The following is a 15,889-nucleotide window of genomic DNA, read 5'->3' on the forward strand; positions in this document are numbered from 1 at the left end:
CAATTCACCGTTTAATCTTTCAATTAGAACCTTCGATGATGATTGCAAACTGAATGAGAAGGTTTTTGTGTACTTACCTGAGTTGATTTGGAGGTTCGAACGAAATTCTTCAGAAAACCTTGAAGCTTGGATGTTCTTGATGCTTCTGGTAAGTTCTTGTACAGAAACTGAAAATAAATCAGTTCTTCACTCTCTTCTTCTTCACTGGTCGAACTTAACCTTCGATTTCTTCGTCTTTCTCCACTGTGATCGTGTGGATTTGCTGCTTTGGTGGCAAATTCACACTGGAATTGCAGTGTTTCAAGTTCGATGATGAAGATTCAGTGATGAATCTCTGAGAACTTCATTGAATTCACTTCAATTCTTCATTCTGGTGGAGCTAGGGTTCATCAATGTTCTTCGTGTTCTTGTTATTTCTGGCTTTTTGATCGTAACTGAATAGAGAGAGAAAGAGGAATTCTGTTTCTGTGTGTTTGATGTGTTGGCAAATTGTGAATGGTATCTTCTGTGCATTGATGACTTGGTCCCTTATATAGGCTGCCATGTGGCCTTGGTGGCCAATGGTAGCTTGCCACCTGTCTGGACGTGACCCTTGCTGAGTTTGGGACTTGGGGGTCTTTCTGCAATTGTTGAAAATTTCATGGACCATTCTGTAATTCGAAAAAAAACTGGACTGCAAGTAAAAAAAAAAGGACCAAAAAATTGGACATAAAAAAGGACTTAAATGTAATTGACCACAAAACAAAAGTTTGACCTAACAAGGAAAAAAGGACTAAAGTGCAATTTTAAAAGTTTTAAAGGACTGAAATGTAATTTTTAACAGTTTTAGGGACTAAAATAAAAATAAAAATAAAATTGGAATAAAATTGGTAACTTGGAAAAAACGTAAAGTGAAACGATTAAAATTGACAAAACGGACTAAAACGAACCAATGGCCTAAATGAGGTACTTTAAAGTACCTCTCTGCCGAAATTTCGTGTGAAATGACCAAAACGCCCCTGGGGCTAAAACGACTGAAAATGACTCAGATGCAAATTTAAAATGGATTTTTAACAGAGAAATGAAACAACAGTTTATTTAAACCAACTTGAAAAACTCAAAGACAATTTTTAAGATTTGAACAGAGTCTTGACACTTGAAAAGACTAAAATGCCCCTAGGGGCAAATTTGACTCAAAATGACTTCAAATGCAATTTTTTTTGAGATGGATTTTGACATAGAATGAAACAAAGACTTATTCAAACTCCTTGAAAGGACTTAAACAAATTTCCAAAGATTGAAAGAAATTTTGACATAGGAAATGACCAAAACACCCCTGCATGTGAATTTTGCAAATAACATTGCAGAGAAAGATGTAATTGATCAGAGCCAGTTCAAATGGCTTGTAATGCAAGAAAAGAAGAATTGATCAAGTATTTTTAGGTCCAAAATTAGGGTATAACAATAGTTTATACTCTTTGATTTTAACGCAAGCAACAATTAGAAAAATAATTCACCCTAAGTAACAATAATAGCAGTAACTAATCTCACTTGCATTTTTTTATTGAATAAAAAATATAATGATTGTACTCTTTTTTTTTTTTTTTGAAAGAATAATGACCGTACTCTCTAAAATGCCATTCATTGAAAAGTGTTCCTACGGATAAAATAAATTATTAACAAATGAAATCTAAATTAATCAAATAATATTTTATTAGAAGTTGAGAATAAGAGATTAGATGAGCAGAAATAGAGTGTACAGTTGGAAATTAACTAATCATAACGACCAAAATTTTAGGACATGAACTAATCAAAGTAGCATTGGGATTAATTTAGATGGAATTATGGTATACACACCCCTAATAGGACAATACAGAATAACCTTTTTCCAAAAATATGCGTTGATTCATACGAAAGAAAAAGATCACCTCATCCTATAAACTAGCTAGTTATAATAAGTAAATTACGTATATGAAATATTTCATGCAGTTAGTGTCATTTAAAATTTTCTCTGATCCAAAATAACACAACGAAAATATGGATTCTGGCTTGTCATGGGCAGATCAATGGGACAACAATCCAGACCCTTTTGATCCAGTATCGGAGAAAAACAAGAAAAAAAACAAGGATGAATCAAAGGTGAGCAAAATTGGGAAGAGTGTGTTGAGCCTCAAATGGATGAAAGAACTACGCAAGAAAACTCAAAAATGATGAAAATACTGTGATTGTATTTCTTATTTATGAAGGTCTACTTGGCTCTTTGGAATTAACATTTGACACAATGTAATTGAGGACTTAATGTTTTGTCAAGTAAAAGGACTTGTTGAAGCAAATAAAGTTCTATGTTCATATTTTCTTTGTTTTGTTTCCAGAATTTATTAATTGCAGTTTACAATCTTCTTATGTGGTCATGCCTTTCCTGTTATTGGTTTATATACTTGATATACACAATTTGATCATTATAAGCAAAAATCAATATTTTATATTCATTCATTCGTTAGATGATTTATACGGTTTATAATAAAAATCGTATACATCATTAATCGTAAATTTTTATTTATAATAGTGACCAGAGAGAATATATAATAAATAATTCAGACAAGAAGATTGCAGCTAGTTTTATTATTGATTTTGTTAAAAACACCGGGAGATGATAATTAATTTGTCATGCTAATTAATTGTTTTATCTGTTGTTGATTGTGGGTTTTCTTTATTTTCCTTGGGTGTTTCGTAATGCATGGTACATACTACATACGGTAGTTTGTGTTCATTCCTTGAATTAACATACCTTTTCCAATTTTGTAACGCCATAGTTCCTCGATTCATTTTCCCTCCTAACAACAAACCAAGCATGCTTATTCTTTGAAGATTAAAATTTGTACTAAAGAGAACATATCAGAACAAAGTTGCATTACCTACATAAATGACGAAAACTTGTACACCTACATCAACTCCATCCCTTACTCTAAATGCTTATTAGGTTGCAACAACTTAACCCTAGAAATTTGGCTCCAAGATCGCAGCATTAAATGCTAAGTGAGATAATCCTAAAAAAATTTGGCTCCAAAGTGTTTGGCTGTTTGAAATTCAAAATAAAAATTTAGGTGCACACTGCTCAAGTATTCCACCACACAATTGACCAATCAGGTTTGAGATATCCTCTCCTCCCAATTAGTATAGAGAATACACGCTTCACCATACAAAATCATCTCCTCCCAATAGTTCAGTCTTCATCTTTCTCTCTCTCTTTCTCTTCCCATCTCCTCCTATTTTTTTGAAATAAAAAATGCTGTGAAAACAGAAGAAACACAACCATTCCTTCTGGTTCGTTGATCTTTTTCACTTCCACCGGCGACCACCTCCCTCCTCATTTGTATGACAGTCATTTTATGACATCTTCGCCACCGCCACCGTCATCATCGTCGGGACCGGCATCGGAGTTAGGCTGTTGTTTTTCGTTTCAATGAGCTCTTCTTTCATCACCGCCGCTGGATCCGTCAACTCCGATGGAGATAAATTAATGTTGTCGGTGTTGTTTTCTTCGCTAAAACCATCGCCGCTGATTAAAGTACAATCAAAACCCATATGAAAAAAACAGAAAATATTTCAAATTTACGAAATTCGTCGACGACGGCGGACAGTATAGAAAACAGTTGATGATGGTCGGCGGACATCAGAGAAGAAGGATGATGATTGCAGCAGTGAATGTTCCGCCGACATGGTTCAATTTTTTCACAGGTAATATTTACATTCATTACTAATACACACAGTCAATCAGTTGAATCTGTTTTTTTAACAAACCATGACTTTAATTTATTTATTGGGTGAATTTTAGTGATGGCACTGGCTCGATTGATTGAGCAACTCCTGAAACAAGGGAAGTAATGTGGTGATTCAATTCAAAACTGCTTCACTTCACTAATGGAGATGAAGTAGAGGATGAAGACGGCGAGGATGTGGATAGTGACGATGATGACTCTCAAGATTACGATGAGGTTAATCTTTACTGTTTCTTCATGTATATCAGTTTTTAGTGTTTTCGTAGACTTATATCTCCTTTTGTCTACAAGGTTCTGTGATTAACATGTTCTCTTGCTGACTATGTTTATTAATATTTAACAGTTCTTAATCTTGTGGGTTTGTTTAAATTAGGACTCTGAGGTTGAAGAATATGAAGAAACGGAAGAAGAATTTCTTGGTATGATGTTATATGGGATGCTTTTGAAACTATTTGAGTTGTGGCTAAATTGCATATTTTTTTCTTCTCAAATCTTGAAATTTATATTGGTTGAAATGAGGGTAAAGCATAGCATAGGAGCTTCATTGGATGTGATTTTGACAGGTTTGAGTGTATTGGAGCAGCTGAATACATCAATCATTTGTATCAAATTCCAAACCTCACTCTCAAGTATAACATTTTTATCTTCCATGTATTCACTATTTTGTGCAGTCAAGTCATATCATGCCATTTGACTGAATTATGTCCCATTTTCTTCTGGTTTTTCAGGTTGTCGCTTATCCGTGCATTCATATCCTATAACTTTGATTTCATATAGATTTAAGGTGAGTCCTTACTTATATAGTGCCCTGTGATTTGCGCCCCATTTTTTATGTTTTGAATTTTTATTATTGTTTTCAACAGTGGTAATAACAACTAGATAGGATTAACTTGGTGTTTAAGCATGAGTGTGATGATTTTGAAATTGACTTGGTGCTTGAGAATGAGTGTGATTATTTTGAGATTGGGGCTGCTTGGTGCTACTTTGCTTTTGTAGCCATATTGCCAACCAATGGTGGTTTGAACGAAAATTAGTATCCAACAATGATTTGGAACTCTCCTTTTGTATGATTTTTTTTAAGCCACTTTTTGAACCTATATTAGATTAGTTATGTGCTCTCAACAATGCTTTCATTCGGTTATCGATTAGTGTCTTATGCTTGCATGTATCTTTCTATCTCAAGAGATCATTTTAAATTTGAAGTTTGTCTCTAAAAAAAAATTAAGTTTGAAATGGAAAGAATATTGGTTGAGAAACTATTACTGTATAACTTGAATTCATTGGTGAGTTTTTTAGTAGACCCATGCAAATTGAGATGGTCAATTAGTTGTTCATAATTTTTTTTTCTATTATGTTTGCAGTGGCTCACGGTGAACAATATAACTCGCGATGGTATACATTCTTGAATTTTTGTTTTCCGTTGATGCTTACAAAATGCTGTAAAGAAAAGCATATGAGGTGTAGTATTTTTTGTTGAAGCAAAAATCCCTTTGAAAATGTTTTTAAATGATAAACAAACTCTTGTATTAAAATTAAGATTATAATTTTATTTGGTTATTTAATGTGTGCTCTTGAGTGAATTTTATTAAGGATAGGAAAGTCCAACTCTCACACATTGTTAAGACCATGGATGATTATGCTCAAACTCAAATGAATATTGATGATTATGCTCAAGCTCAAGTGAACATTGTGAACAAGCTCAAGCTCTCATAAGCATTAGAGTTGGTAATTCATTATTGATCAAGAAAGGTTAATAAAGCAAAATCACAAAGGAAAGCCATGCGCTAATACAAGGGAAAATTATCTTCCAATCATGTGCTAATCATTTGGTAAAGATAAAGATGATGACAAAGCCCTAGAGTTGAATCTTGATGAGCAAGCAAGCAAAATATCTTAAAGAAACAAGACTTGGTGACCAAGTGTGCTAAAATAATTAAATAATGATGTCTTAGAGACTAAGAAATGCAAGGACATTAACAACAATGCATCTTGGAGAACAAGCATGAAACAGCTGTAAAAAGAAAAAATCTTGTTACTGTTCATGTACTTTTCACTGTTCACACACGCTCCTGGTCCAAAGACAAGCTCAAGCTCTTAGTGTTAAAAGTTGAGGTCGAGGCTGACAAGCTCAAGCTCAACGTACAAAAGTATGGGACAATGGCAATTTTGCAATTCCCATCAACAGCAAGGGTCTTTACACAAGAATGAACAGCTGCAGATATTGAAGGATGAAGGCTGGCTATATATAGAAGCTTTCTCTCAACAAAGAAAGCATGAATTTGAAATACAATCTCAAGCCTACAAACAAGCAAATTCATCAAGCAATCTCAATATCAGAAAATACTCTTACAGTACCAAATCATATTTTCGGATCATCTTTTTAAGAGTATTACAAATTACAGTCTCTCATTCTCTTAGTAGCTTGAAAGTTGTAACTAGATCCAAACATCAAATCTTATTTTGATTGTATATCCTCTTGACTGTAAAATCTTGAGTGATAGTGTAAGCTTACTGAAGCTAATAATATCAGTTGTGTAAGCCTGGTGAGGCTAAGAGAATACATAGTTGAACAAGCTCAGCCTCTGTAAAAGCTCGAGCTTGAGTGTAAGCCTGGTGAGGCTTAGAGAATACATATTGTTTTGCACATTGCAAAAAGGAGGAAGAAACTCCTGACAACTAGTGGATAATCTCACAAAGCTGTGGGGACTGGACTAACCCATATTGGGGGAACCAGGATAACTTTTCTGTGTGATCTCTCTTAAACTCTACTCTTTACTTTCTGCTTTGCTTACATATTTATTGTTCTATTAATCATTTCTTTCCAAAGCACGATAAATTTTAAAGGGTCACTATTCAACCCCCCTTCTAGTGACATTTACTTCAACTTCATTTTTGTCCTAATATTATCATTCTCTAATTCTCAATTGTGTTGTTATCATTGTTCATTGATTCAATTCAGTTCGTTTCCATTAGGTACCTAACAAATAGTATTCTTCTCCGAGAAAGTTAAGTTGATCAAAAACAAAATGATTATTCTTTTATCTCATTGGATGCAGCTCAGGAGCGGAGTTTGAACACGTAAGGCAGATTCTCCTTTCTCTTTTTTGACAAATTTGATTAGTAACTAATTTGGTATGTGAAAATAGCATAAACAAATATCGGACATGGCTGCCATATCTATTTGTTTTAATCTACCATTTATATGTGTTGTTGTATATTCCCTGCATAGACTGCCATGGCTGCTCTGTTAATGTTACAATGCTAATTAATATGTTTTGGTTCTGATGGTAAAAGGTCCATAGGAATTATTTTTTTGTGCTGGTGTAATGTGTGAGTAGATGGTGAACAAGCTACTTCACTTTTAATCTGCCACATATTTGTGTCAGATTTTTGTTTGCAGGTTCTTTAATCACAACTTTGTTTGTTCAGTGTTTGTTTCCAAAGTAACCTGCATATTAAAACTTGCTTATTTGAATGAGTTAGTCAACTTTTCCAGTACTAGACAAACTTATATGATGCATTACTTTCCATTCCAATACGTAAGATGTCTGATTTGGATAACTTTATCATATTTGCCAAGGATCAAGAAACTATTGTTGCACCGATAAGTTTGAAATTTACGCTGATTTTTTTTTTCTGTTTGTAGTGTATTGATAATATTTATATAGAATTAAAGTCATTAAATTTGAAGTTTGTCTCTATAAAAAAATTAAGTTTGAAATGGAAAGAATATTGGTTGAGAAACTATTACTGTATAACATGAATTCATTGGTGAGTTTTTTAGTATACCCATGCAAATTGAGATGGTCAATAAGTTGTTCATAATTTTTTTTTTCTATTATGTTTGCAGTGGCTCACGGTGACAATATAACTCGCGATGGTATACATTCTTGAATTTTTGTTTTCCGTTGATGCTTACAAAATGCAGTAAAGAAAAGCATATGAGGTGTAGTATTTTTATCCTAATATTATCATTCTCTAATTCTCAATTGTGTTGTTATCATTGTTCATTGATTCGATTCAGTTCGTTGCCATTAGGTACCTAACAAATGGTATTCTTCTCCGAGAAAGTTAAGTTGATCAAAAGCAAAATGATTATTCTTTTATCTCATTGGATGCAGCTCAGGAGCGGAGTTTGAACACGTAAGGCAGATTCTCCTTTCTCTTTTTTGACAAATTTGATTAGTAACTAATTTGGTATGTAAAAATAGCATAAACAAATATCGGACATGGCTGCCATATCTATTTGTTTTAATCTACCATAGAATTGTTAATCTTTAATGTGTTACAATAATGCTGGTGGGGTTGTAAGCAAGGTTGTTCCTAATGACTTGATGAAATTGAGAACTTTTCACATGAAATTTGACATTGCTATTGTAAGTAACATTTTATAAGTTTATAATATGTGTCTATTCCATTTTTATGGCTTTTGCAGCACGAGTATGCAAGTTCTTCTGACTGTTCCAGCATTCCAAATGGTGCTTCTACTCTCTTTCTTCCCACAAAGTTTTACCAAACAAGTGTTAAGGATTTGACAACCTCTGATGTTTTTGGCAATTTGGTAAGATATATATTTAATTGGTTTTGTGGAAGATGTCTTGCAGAAGCTGTCTTGGTTTGGAATGGAAATCTGAATTGGTTACTATTATAAATTTGTCCAATTCTAAAATAAGTATAATGTTAATTTGGTATAATGTTACTTCTGAAGCACTTTTAATAAATTAATGTGTAATATAAGTTGCTCTTGGGTCATGTATTACTGTAATAGGGTGTCTAATGGTGCCATTTTATTTTGTTGATTGTAATGAGACTATATAAGAGTCGGAGTTTGAGCTTTTATGCGCTATGTTCTATATTGTATTCTCTCAGACGTTCATATTTCTCGTTATCTCAATGCCCGTGGTAAGTCATATGGTTTTGCACGTTTTGCTAATGTCAGAAATGTTGAAAAATTATCTAGAGCTCTGAATAATGTGTTCTTCGGAGATTTCCGTATGCATGCGAATGTTGCAAAATTTGATATGTTTGATAAGACTGTTAACAAGGAGGGGGGTGAGGACGAAGGTGTGAAGGCTCATGATGTCGAAGGAGATAAAACTAAGAGAGAGGGAGAAGGAGGGGAGAAGTCGAAGGCGTTAAGTAGAAAGGCACAACTAGAAATTGTGAAGGCGGAGGCTGTTAAGTTGGAAGAGGTGAGGGAGAAAAAAAAAGAGAGAGTTAAGGAGTGGGTGTCGGGTAAGGTGAAGGTAGGTGGGGTGGATGTTCCGATTGTGTCGAAAAAGGGGATTGTTGTTAAAAGGAACGCGGAAGACGCTGTGAATAAAAGGGATCGGATAATGGGGATGATAGGGAGGTGTCGGTGGTTGATAAAGGTAGGAACTATAGTGCTGCTCCGGAAGATGTTGCTTGGGCAAGTAAAGGTTTAACGGCACGGATTCGTAATGGGGTAACGGTACCGACACTTCAGCAAATCCTTATTGATATTGGGTTGGAGGTTTTTCAAGTGTTTCCTTTAGGTGGTGATAAGATTTTTTTGCAAGCCGAGAATGAACAGAATATTATGTCTCTTTTTAACACAGCATCTGAATTTTTTAATGAATATTTATATGATTGTCGGGTTTGGTCAAAGGACTCTAAATTGTTGTATGAACGTGGTGCTTGGGTGAGGTGTTACGGTATACCGCTGCATGCTTGGAATATTAGTTTCTTTGCTTTAATTGCTACTTTTATTGGGAGACTTTTAAAGGTTGATGAGTGCTCTGTGAACAAAGTCAGGTTGGATTATGCTCGTTTATTTATTACTACTTCCTCTTTCAAGGTAATAAATGGGGTGGAGGATTTTTCCATAGATGGAACAAAATTTTCTATCCGTTTGGTCGAAGACCTTGAGTTTGGTTTAGCGGAAGATGCTTGTCTAGTGGAGTATGAGGCAGACAATGTTTCTAAATGTTCTGAACCTGCAGGTATAAATGATAATGAGCCTTTGGTGGATACTTTAGTGGATCAATTGCAGGAAGAATGGTCCAAAGGAAGTAAACATGTTCCTGGAAACAAGGAGAACAATTTAAAAGAAGCTGTGCTTCGATTGGAGGAAGCTTACGCAGCTGCCAGTGGGGGTGTCAGAAAAGATGATGGTGGTGACCATACTCCTCCACCAGGGTGGAATGAAATAATGAACCAAGGTCCTTGGAGCTATAATGTTTGTAAGAAGAAAGGGATAATTTTAGGGGAAAAGGCGGTGTCTTCTTCATCTAAAAAGGATGAGGCTCCGAACAAGACTTCTACTGAAAGACACAAACTTCCTAAGCCGCATGGTTCTAAGAGTGTCACATCTTTGTTGAATCTGAAACGCATTGCTAGGCTTCCATTGAAGGACAGGTACAGGTTGATTCGTGCTATAAAAAAGTTAAATCGGAAGAAGTCGGCATCTAAAGTGGTACGTTCCTCTTCAGAGTCCAAGTGTGGTGTCTCATTATCGCATGGTTCTAAATCTTCAGGGTCTTCGACCGAGTATACGAATTGGTTGGCTTTACATGGGAAGTCCAAAGAGGTAGTAGCGGATGTTGCTGTTGTGGGGAAGGTTATGGGGGTTAAGGTAGATGTTGATTGCGCAAATAAGTTTGATGTGCTTGCTAGGGGTAAGGATGAGGGAGTTAAAAAAGTTATGATGGTGGATGGGGCCAAGGGGCCGAAGTTGGGGAAGGAGGGAGTTTGAGGGAGGATTGTGAGGGAGTGGGGCTGTGAGGGTGTGGGAGTTAGGGGGTCTCAATGAAGTTGTTGTCTTTCAACGTGAGAGGTTTAGGAGGGTGGGAGAAACGGAGGGAGGTCCCGAGGTTAGTGAGGGAGAAGAATCCTTTTGTTTTTTGTATTCAGGAGACTAAGTTACAGGTTGTAGATGATTTTGTGTGCCGTTCGTTGTGGGGAGGTGAATCATATGGTTTTTCTTATCGTCCATCTTTGGGGGCAGCAGGTGGTATTCTCACTCTTTGGAACTCTAAAGAGGTTGATGTATTTATGTCTATGAGCTTTGAAAATGTTTTGATCATTAAAGGACGTTTTTTAAAGAGCGGTGTTGATTTTGCAATAGCTAATGTGTATGCACCTTGTGATAATGTGGGCCGAGAGCATCTTTGGGAGAGGGTGGCGGCATTGATACATAATGATGAGGGTCGCGCCTGGTGTGTGTCCGGTGATTTTAATGCCATTCGTTCTGAGTCCGAAAGGAAGAGTCGAGTTATTGGCGGTGTTTCTGAGAATTTTTCAGCTTTTAATAATTTCATTGATTTTACCATGTTGGTTGATTTGCCGTTGGGTGGGAGAAATTTCACATGGTATAGGGGGGATGGTTTATCTATGAGTCGTCTGGATCGTTTCCTTTTATCAGAAGAGTGGATCAATTCTTGGCCTAATTGTTTTCAGGTGGCCCTCTCTCGCTCTGTTTCTGACCATTGCCCTATCTTATTGTCTATTGATGAAGCTAATTGGGGACCAAGACCGAATCGTATGTTGAAATGTTGGTCTGATTTACCTGGTTACAAGGAGTTTGTTTTGGAGAAATGGCGTACTTTCAATGTAAATGGTTGGGGCGGCTACGTTCTCAAGGAAAAACTAAAGTTAATTAAAGGCTCATTAAAAATGTGGCATCAGACGCATACACAAAATCTTCAAGCTAAAATTCAATCTGCAAAGGATCGTTTATCTTGTTTGGATGTTAAAGCGGAGGAGCAAGATTTATTAGATGAAGAGTTGGGGGAGGTCCACTTATTGTCTTCTGAAGTTATTTCTTTATCAAAATTACATGCAAGCATACAATGGCAAAAGTCAAGGCTTAACTGGCTCCGTGAAGGCGATGCAAATTCCAAATTCTTTCATGGTATCTTGGCAGCTAGGCGTAGGACGAATGCTCTTTTATTTATTGATGTTGATGGGGTTCGAGTTGAAGGGGTTGCTAATGTCCGTGGTGCTGTTTTTAATCATTTTCGACATCATTACAAGTCGTTAAATAATTCGCGACCAAGTGTGGAGGATATGATGTTTAAAACTTTGTCTATTGAGGAGGGAGGGTCCTTGACAGGGCTCTTTTCAGAGGATGAGATCAAGCAGGCGGTTTGGAATTGTGATAGTTATAAAAGTCCAGGCCCTGATGGCATTTCTCTTGGTTTTATAAAGGATTTTTGGGGGCTGCTCAAAGATGATTTAATCCGTTTTTTCAATGAATTTCACAAACATGGTAAATTGACGAAAGGAATTAATAGTACATTCATAGCATTGATTCCAAAGGTGGAGAGCCCTCAATGTTTGTCGGATTTTCGTCCAATTTCTTTGGTGAATTGTTTATATAAGATCTTGGCAAAGGTTCTTGCTAATCGGCTACGTAACGTTATTGGTAGTGTGATCTCTACATCGCAGACAGCTTTCGTGCCTGGCCGTCAAATCCTTGATGGGTTGTTGATAGCAAATGAGCTGGTGGATGATGCCCGTAAAAGAAAGAAGGATCTTTTATTATTTAAGGTGGACTTTGAAAAGGCTTTTGATTCGGTGGACTGGAAGTATTTAGATACTGTATTGCGTCGTATGAATTTTCCTAGCTTGTGGCGAAAATGGATGATGGAATGTATATCGACACCTCGTGTGTCTGTTTTGGTGAATGGAAGCCCTACTGATGAATTTTGTTTGGAAAGGGGTCTTCGACAGGGTGACCCTCTATCTCCGTTCCTTTTTCTCATTGCCGCAGAAGGGTTACATGTTATGATGAATAAGATGGTGGAGCAAGATATGTTCGCTTCATATAGGGTAGGGGCGCATGGTAATGTTGACATTTCTCATCTACAGTTTGCGGACGACACTCTTTTGGTGGGTGTTAAAAGTTGGGGTAATATTCGTATTCTAAAATCAGTTTTGATGTTGTTTGAATCTGTTTCTAGTTTAAAAGTCAACTTCCATAAGAGCATGTTATATGGGGTTAATGTCGCCGATTCTTGGTTACATGAGGCGGCCTCTGTTTTACATTGTAAACATGGCAGACTTCCATTTTTATATTTGGGTCTCCCTATTGGTGGTGATCCGAGAAAGTTGGTTTTTTGGTATCCTCTTGTTGATCGTATTAAAAGAAGGTTGTCTGATTGGAAAAGTCGTAACCTGTCTATGGGCGGCCGATTGATCCTTCTTAAGTCTGTCCTGTCCTCCATTCCGGTCTATTTTCTTTCCTTCTTCAAAGCCCCCTCAGGTATAATCTCTATCCTTGAATCTTTATTTAATGCATTTTTTTGGGGGGGTTGTGAGGATTTTAGGAAAATTACTTGGATTAAATGGGAAACTGTTTGTTTACGAAAGGAGAATGGAGGTTTGGGAGTGCGGAGGTTGATGGAGTTTAACATTGCTCTTTTAGGTAAGTGGTGGTGGAGGATTTTACAGGAGCGGGATAACCTATGGTATCGGGTTCTTTGTGCCCGGTATGGAGAGGAGGGGGGCGGCTTTGCTGCTCTAATAGAGTGGGTGGCTCGGTGTGGTGGCAGACAATTTTAGATGTTAGGGATGGTGTGGGTCAGGTTGATTCTGGGTGGATGTTGGATAATATAAACCGTCAGGTAGGGGATGGCGTATCCACTTTGTTCTGGGTCGACCCTTGGCTGGAGGGGAAACCGTTGTGTAGTCTTTATCCGCGCCTCTATGAGTTAGCGGAGAACAAATTAGCTTTGGTGGCTGACATGTTTGCGAGAGGATGGGGGGTTAACGGGGAGGCGTGGAAATGGCGTCGGAGACATTTTGCTTGGGAGGATGAGCTATTGGGGGAGTGCATTGTTCGCCTAACCAATTTCTCTTTTCAGGTTGACCGTGTTGATAGATGGATTTGGATGTTACATGATTCTAATTGTTACACTGTTAGTTCTGCTTATTATTTTTTAACAGACATAGAGCTTGATAGTCATCAGCAGCCTAATAGTAATTATGGATTTTTGTGGCTGAAAGCGGTGCCTCTAAAAGTGTTGATTTTTGCTTGGCGCCTATTCTTAAATCGGATTCCTACTAGAGATAAACTCTTCCAACGGAAGGTTCTGCTTGTTTCTGAACAGGGTTGTATTGCTAATTGCGGTTTTAATGAGGACAGAGATCATTTATATCTTATGTGCGGCTTCTTTGGTGGAGTGTGGAGTATGGTTACGAATTGGCTTGGCTTTTCAACAGCTTTTCATTGTCAATTCTTTGCTCATTTGCATCAATTTAGTGGTTTGAGGGGCTTCTCAAAGAAGTCTACTGAGTCCATGCAGATTATTTGGTTGTCAGTAGCTTGGATAATTTGGAAAGAACGTAATAATAGAATCTTCAAAGGAAAGGAGGACAACTTGCAAGCGCTCGGTGAAAGGGTGAAGCTTCAGTCATTTTGGTGGTTGAAATCGAAATACATTAATTTTGATTTTGACTATCAAGAGTGGCGGCGGAGTCCTTTAACCTGCTTAAACTCAATTTTATAGCTTGTTGTTTTTTGTTTTCTTTGTGATTTCTACGCCTCTGTGGCATGTACATGTTTGTTGAACTCTTTTGTGCATAGTCGTTTTGGCACACCTTGTGCTTTAACGTCTAGTGTAGTTTAATATAATCCTTTTTGGCTTTTTCAAAAAAAACAATAGAGGAATATATTGCATGACAATAACAATTGATTTTTTTTTTTGTAAAGCTTATAGAAGAAAAAATATTTAAATAAAAATCAATTTTTAGATGAGATTTTTCCATAAAAGTTGTTTTAAAAATTTCATTGATATGTTCCATATTTTTTGCTTTAAAAAAATGTTCTATATTAAAAAAATGTTCTGTAAAAGAATTTGTTGCGAAAGAGTAATTTTTCTTGCAATATCACGTGAAAAAATCTCATTGCTTTTTAATAGTACTTTAAATTTTTATTCTGACTTAATGTTAATCTAACCTATGATTTTTTTTTTTGTTACTGGTTGTCAATCTAACCTATGATTAGTATTACATAATGAATGAATCAATTGTTGCGTGTGATCGGAAATAAAAGTCTAGACAAAATTGGTACGTTAACAATGATAGAAGTTGAATCAACCATTTTTGACAAATACTATTCATAATCCACAAAAAAGCTAGGAAAAAAAAAACGAATTTGTAAAAAGTACGATTTTCGAACTATATAAATGTCGTCATGATATCACTAATCTAATAATATTTTATCATTTGATAAATTCCACTACAATTTTTTAGTACAATATAATTCATTGGTGACTATTTTAATCGGTAGGACCCGTGCGGCGCACGGGTCGTCGATCTAGTTATATGTATGAAGATCTCTTGTCATGGTTAACAATTGAAATGGTTTTAAAAGTGAAGATTTTAGTTTGTCTAACACAGAGTGTGTGTTATGATTTAGATGAGAAAATACATTTGGCAAAATGTAATTGGTCGAGGTAAATGAACATGTAGTTAGTGATTGTGTATAAATAAGGAAATGATGATCACTAAGGAGTATGAAGAAATAATTGAAGTCTCTCGCCTCTTTCTTTGTTACTATCTAGTAGAGTAATGACTTAAGTTTTAAGACCATGTCTTCTTGTATCTTTCTCTTTCATGTACCAAAATCACCGATTTTAATTGGGTTCTAATCTATCACTTTTATCTTTGATTGAATAGTTAATTTTAAATTATCCATTTATTACACTATCGATTGTTCTAATCTATACATTATCTTTGGGCAGGGTTCAGGTATGCTTCATTTAGGGACCTATCCATTTAATCCATTTAGGTGTTTTGATGCTTGACACGTGGCACACAAATATTGAATGGTTGAGATTAAAGAATTATATTGTGAGATCCCCCATCCTCATCCACATTCGTTCCTGTTCCTCTCTTTCTCAACAAAAGTCAAGATCCCCCATCCTCATCCACTGAACCGCCGTAAACCACCGTCCTCCTCTCTCAAGCGCCGCCCTACACCGCCGTCCTCCTCTCTCAAGCACCGCCCTGCATCTCAAAAACCACGTTCTGCATTTTTTGAAGAAATAGATATTGCAACTTGTGACCCCTCGTCTTCCTGCACTTTTAATTACAATCCATGAGAAAAAAATGTGTATAAAACCAATTGTGATCTTTTTTCTTGCTTTCTGGTAACAATCCATGAG

The 15,889-nt window shown here is 36.2% G+C and overlaps 3 protein-coding genes across 14 annotated transcripts; all 3 read left to right on the forward strand.

Moving 5' to 3' along the window:
• Window positions 1–1,960: 1,960 nt before the first annotated feature.
• On the forward strand, window positions 1,961–2,382 carry LOC146940931 (uncharacterized). Its single transcript, XM_085754714.1, has one exon. The coding sequence runs from the start codon at window positions 2,017–2,019 to the stop codon at window positions 2,188–2,190; it is 174 nt and encodes a 57-aa protein (XP_085610840.1). The 5' UTR covers window positions 1,961–2,016; the 3' UTR covers window positions 2,191–2,382.
• Window positions 2,383–3,089: 707 nt separating this feature from the next.
• On the forward strand, window positions 3,090–8,618 carry LOC146940932 (uncharacterized). Of its 12 annotated transcripts, none has more exons than XR_015032200.1 (10): window positions 3,090–3,717; window positions 3,815–3,974; window positions 4,132–4,177; window positions 4,285–4,387; window positions 4,487–4,542; window positions 5,120–5,216; window positions 6,718–6,836; window positions 7,609–7,704; window positions 7,797–7,901; window positions 8,194–8,618. XR_015032200.1 is itself a non-coding variant. In XM_085754715.1 (6 exons), exons 2-6 carry the CDS (start codon window positions 3,919–3,921, stop codon window positions 8,407–8,409), a joined length of 477 nt encoding a protein of 158 aa, XP_085610841.1. In that variant the 5' UTR covers window positions 3,090–3,717; window positions 3,815–3,918; the 3' UTR covers window positions 8,410–8,618. The 12 variants fall into 12 exon arrangements, 1 of the variants encoding a protein (XP_085610841.1); XR_015032202.1 differs by having other exon boundaries at window positions 6,732–6,836; window positions 7,783–7,901; XR_015032199.1 differs by having other exon boundaries at window positions 6,732–6,836.
• Window positions 8,619–8,752: 134 nt separating this feature from the next.
• LOC146940933 (uncharacterized) lies at window positions 8,753–10,473 on the forward strand. The gene is made up of 2 exons (XM_085749915.1): window positions 8,753–8,950; window positions 9,085–10,473. Exons 1-2 carry the CDS (start codon window positions 8,753–8,755, stop codon window positions 10,471–10,473), a joined length of 1,587 nt encoding a protein of 528 aa, XP_085606041.1.
• The last annotated feature ends 5,416 nt before the right edge of the window (window positions 10,474–15,889 follow it).

Source organism: Medicago sativa, chromosome 3, assembly GCF_051527215.1.
Source record: "Medicago sativa cultivar Bolivia chromosome 3, Bolivia_mono, whole genome shotgun sequence".
In the NCBI taxonomy this organism is placed as follows: Eukaryota; Viridiplantae; Streptophyta; class Magnoliopsida; order Fabales; family Fabaceae; genus Medicago; species Medicago sativa.

Coding starts and splice junctions, on each gene's coding strand:
- LOC146940931 (XM_085754714.1), top strand. CDS start 2,017: ATGGATTCTGGCTTGTCATGGGCAGATCAATGGGACAACAATCCAGAC.
- LOC146940932 (XM_085754715.1), top strand. CDS start 3,919: ATGAAGACGGCGAGGATGTGGATAGTGACGATGATGACTCTCAAGATT. Junction 3,975..4,131: donor ACTCTCAAGATTACGATGAG/GTTAATCTTTAC, acceptor TGTTTAAATTAG/GACTCTGAGGTTGAAGAATA. Junction 4,543..8,193: donor TGATTTCATATAGATTTAAG/GTGAGTCCTTAC, acceptor TGGCTTTTGCAG/CACGAGTATGCAAGTTCTTC.
- LOC146940933 (XM_085749915.1), top strand. CDS start 8,753: ATGCATGCGAATGTTGCAAAATTTGATATGTTTGATAAGACTGTTAAC. Junction 8,951..9,084: donor AGGCTGTTAAGTTGGAAGAG/GTGAGGGAGAAA, acceptor TGTGAATAAAAG/GGATCGGATAATGGGGATGA.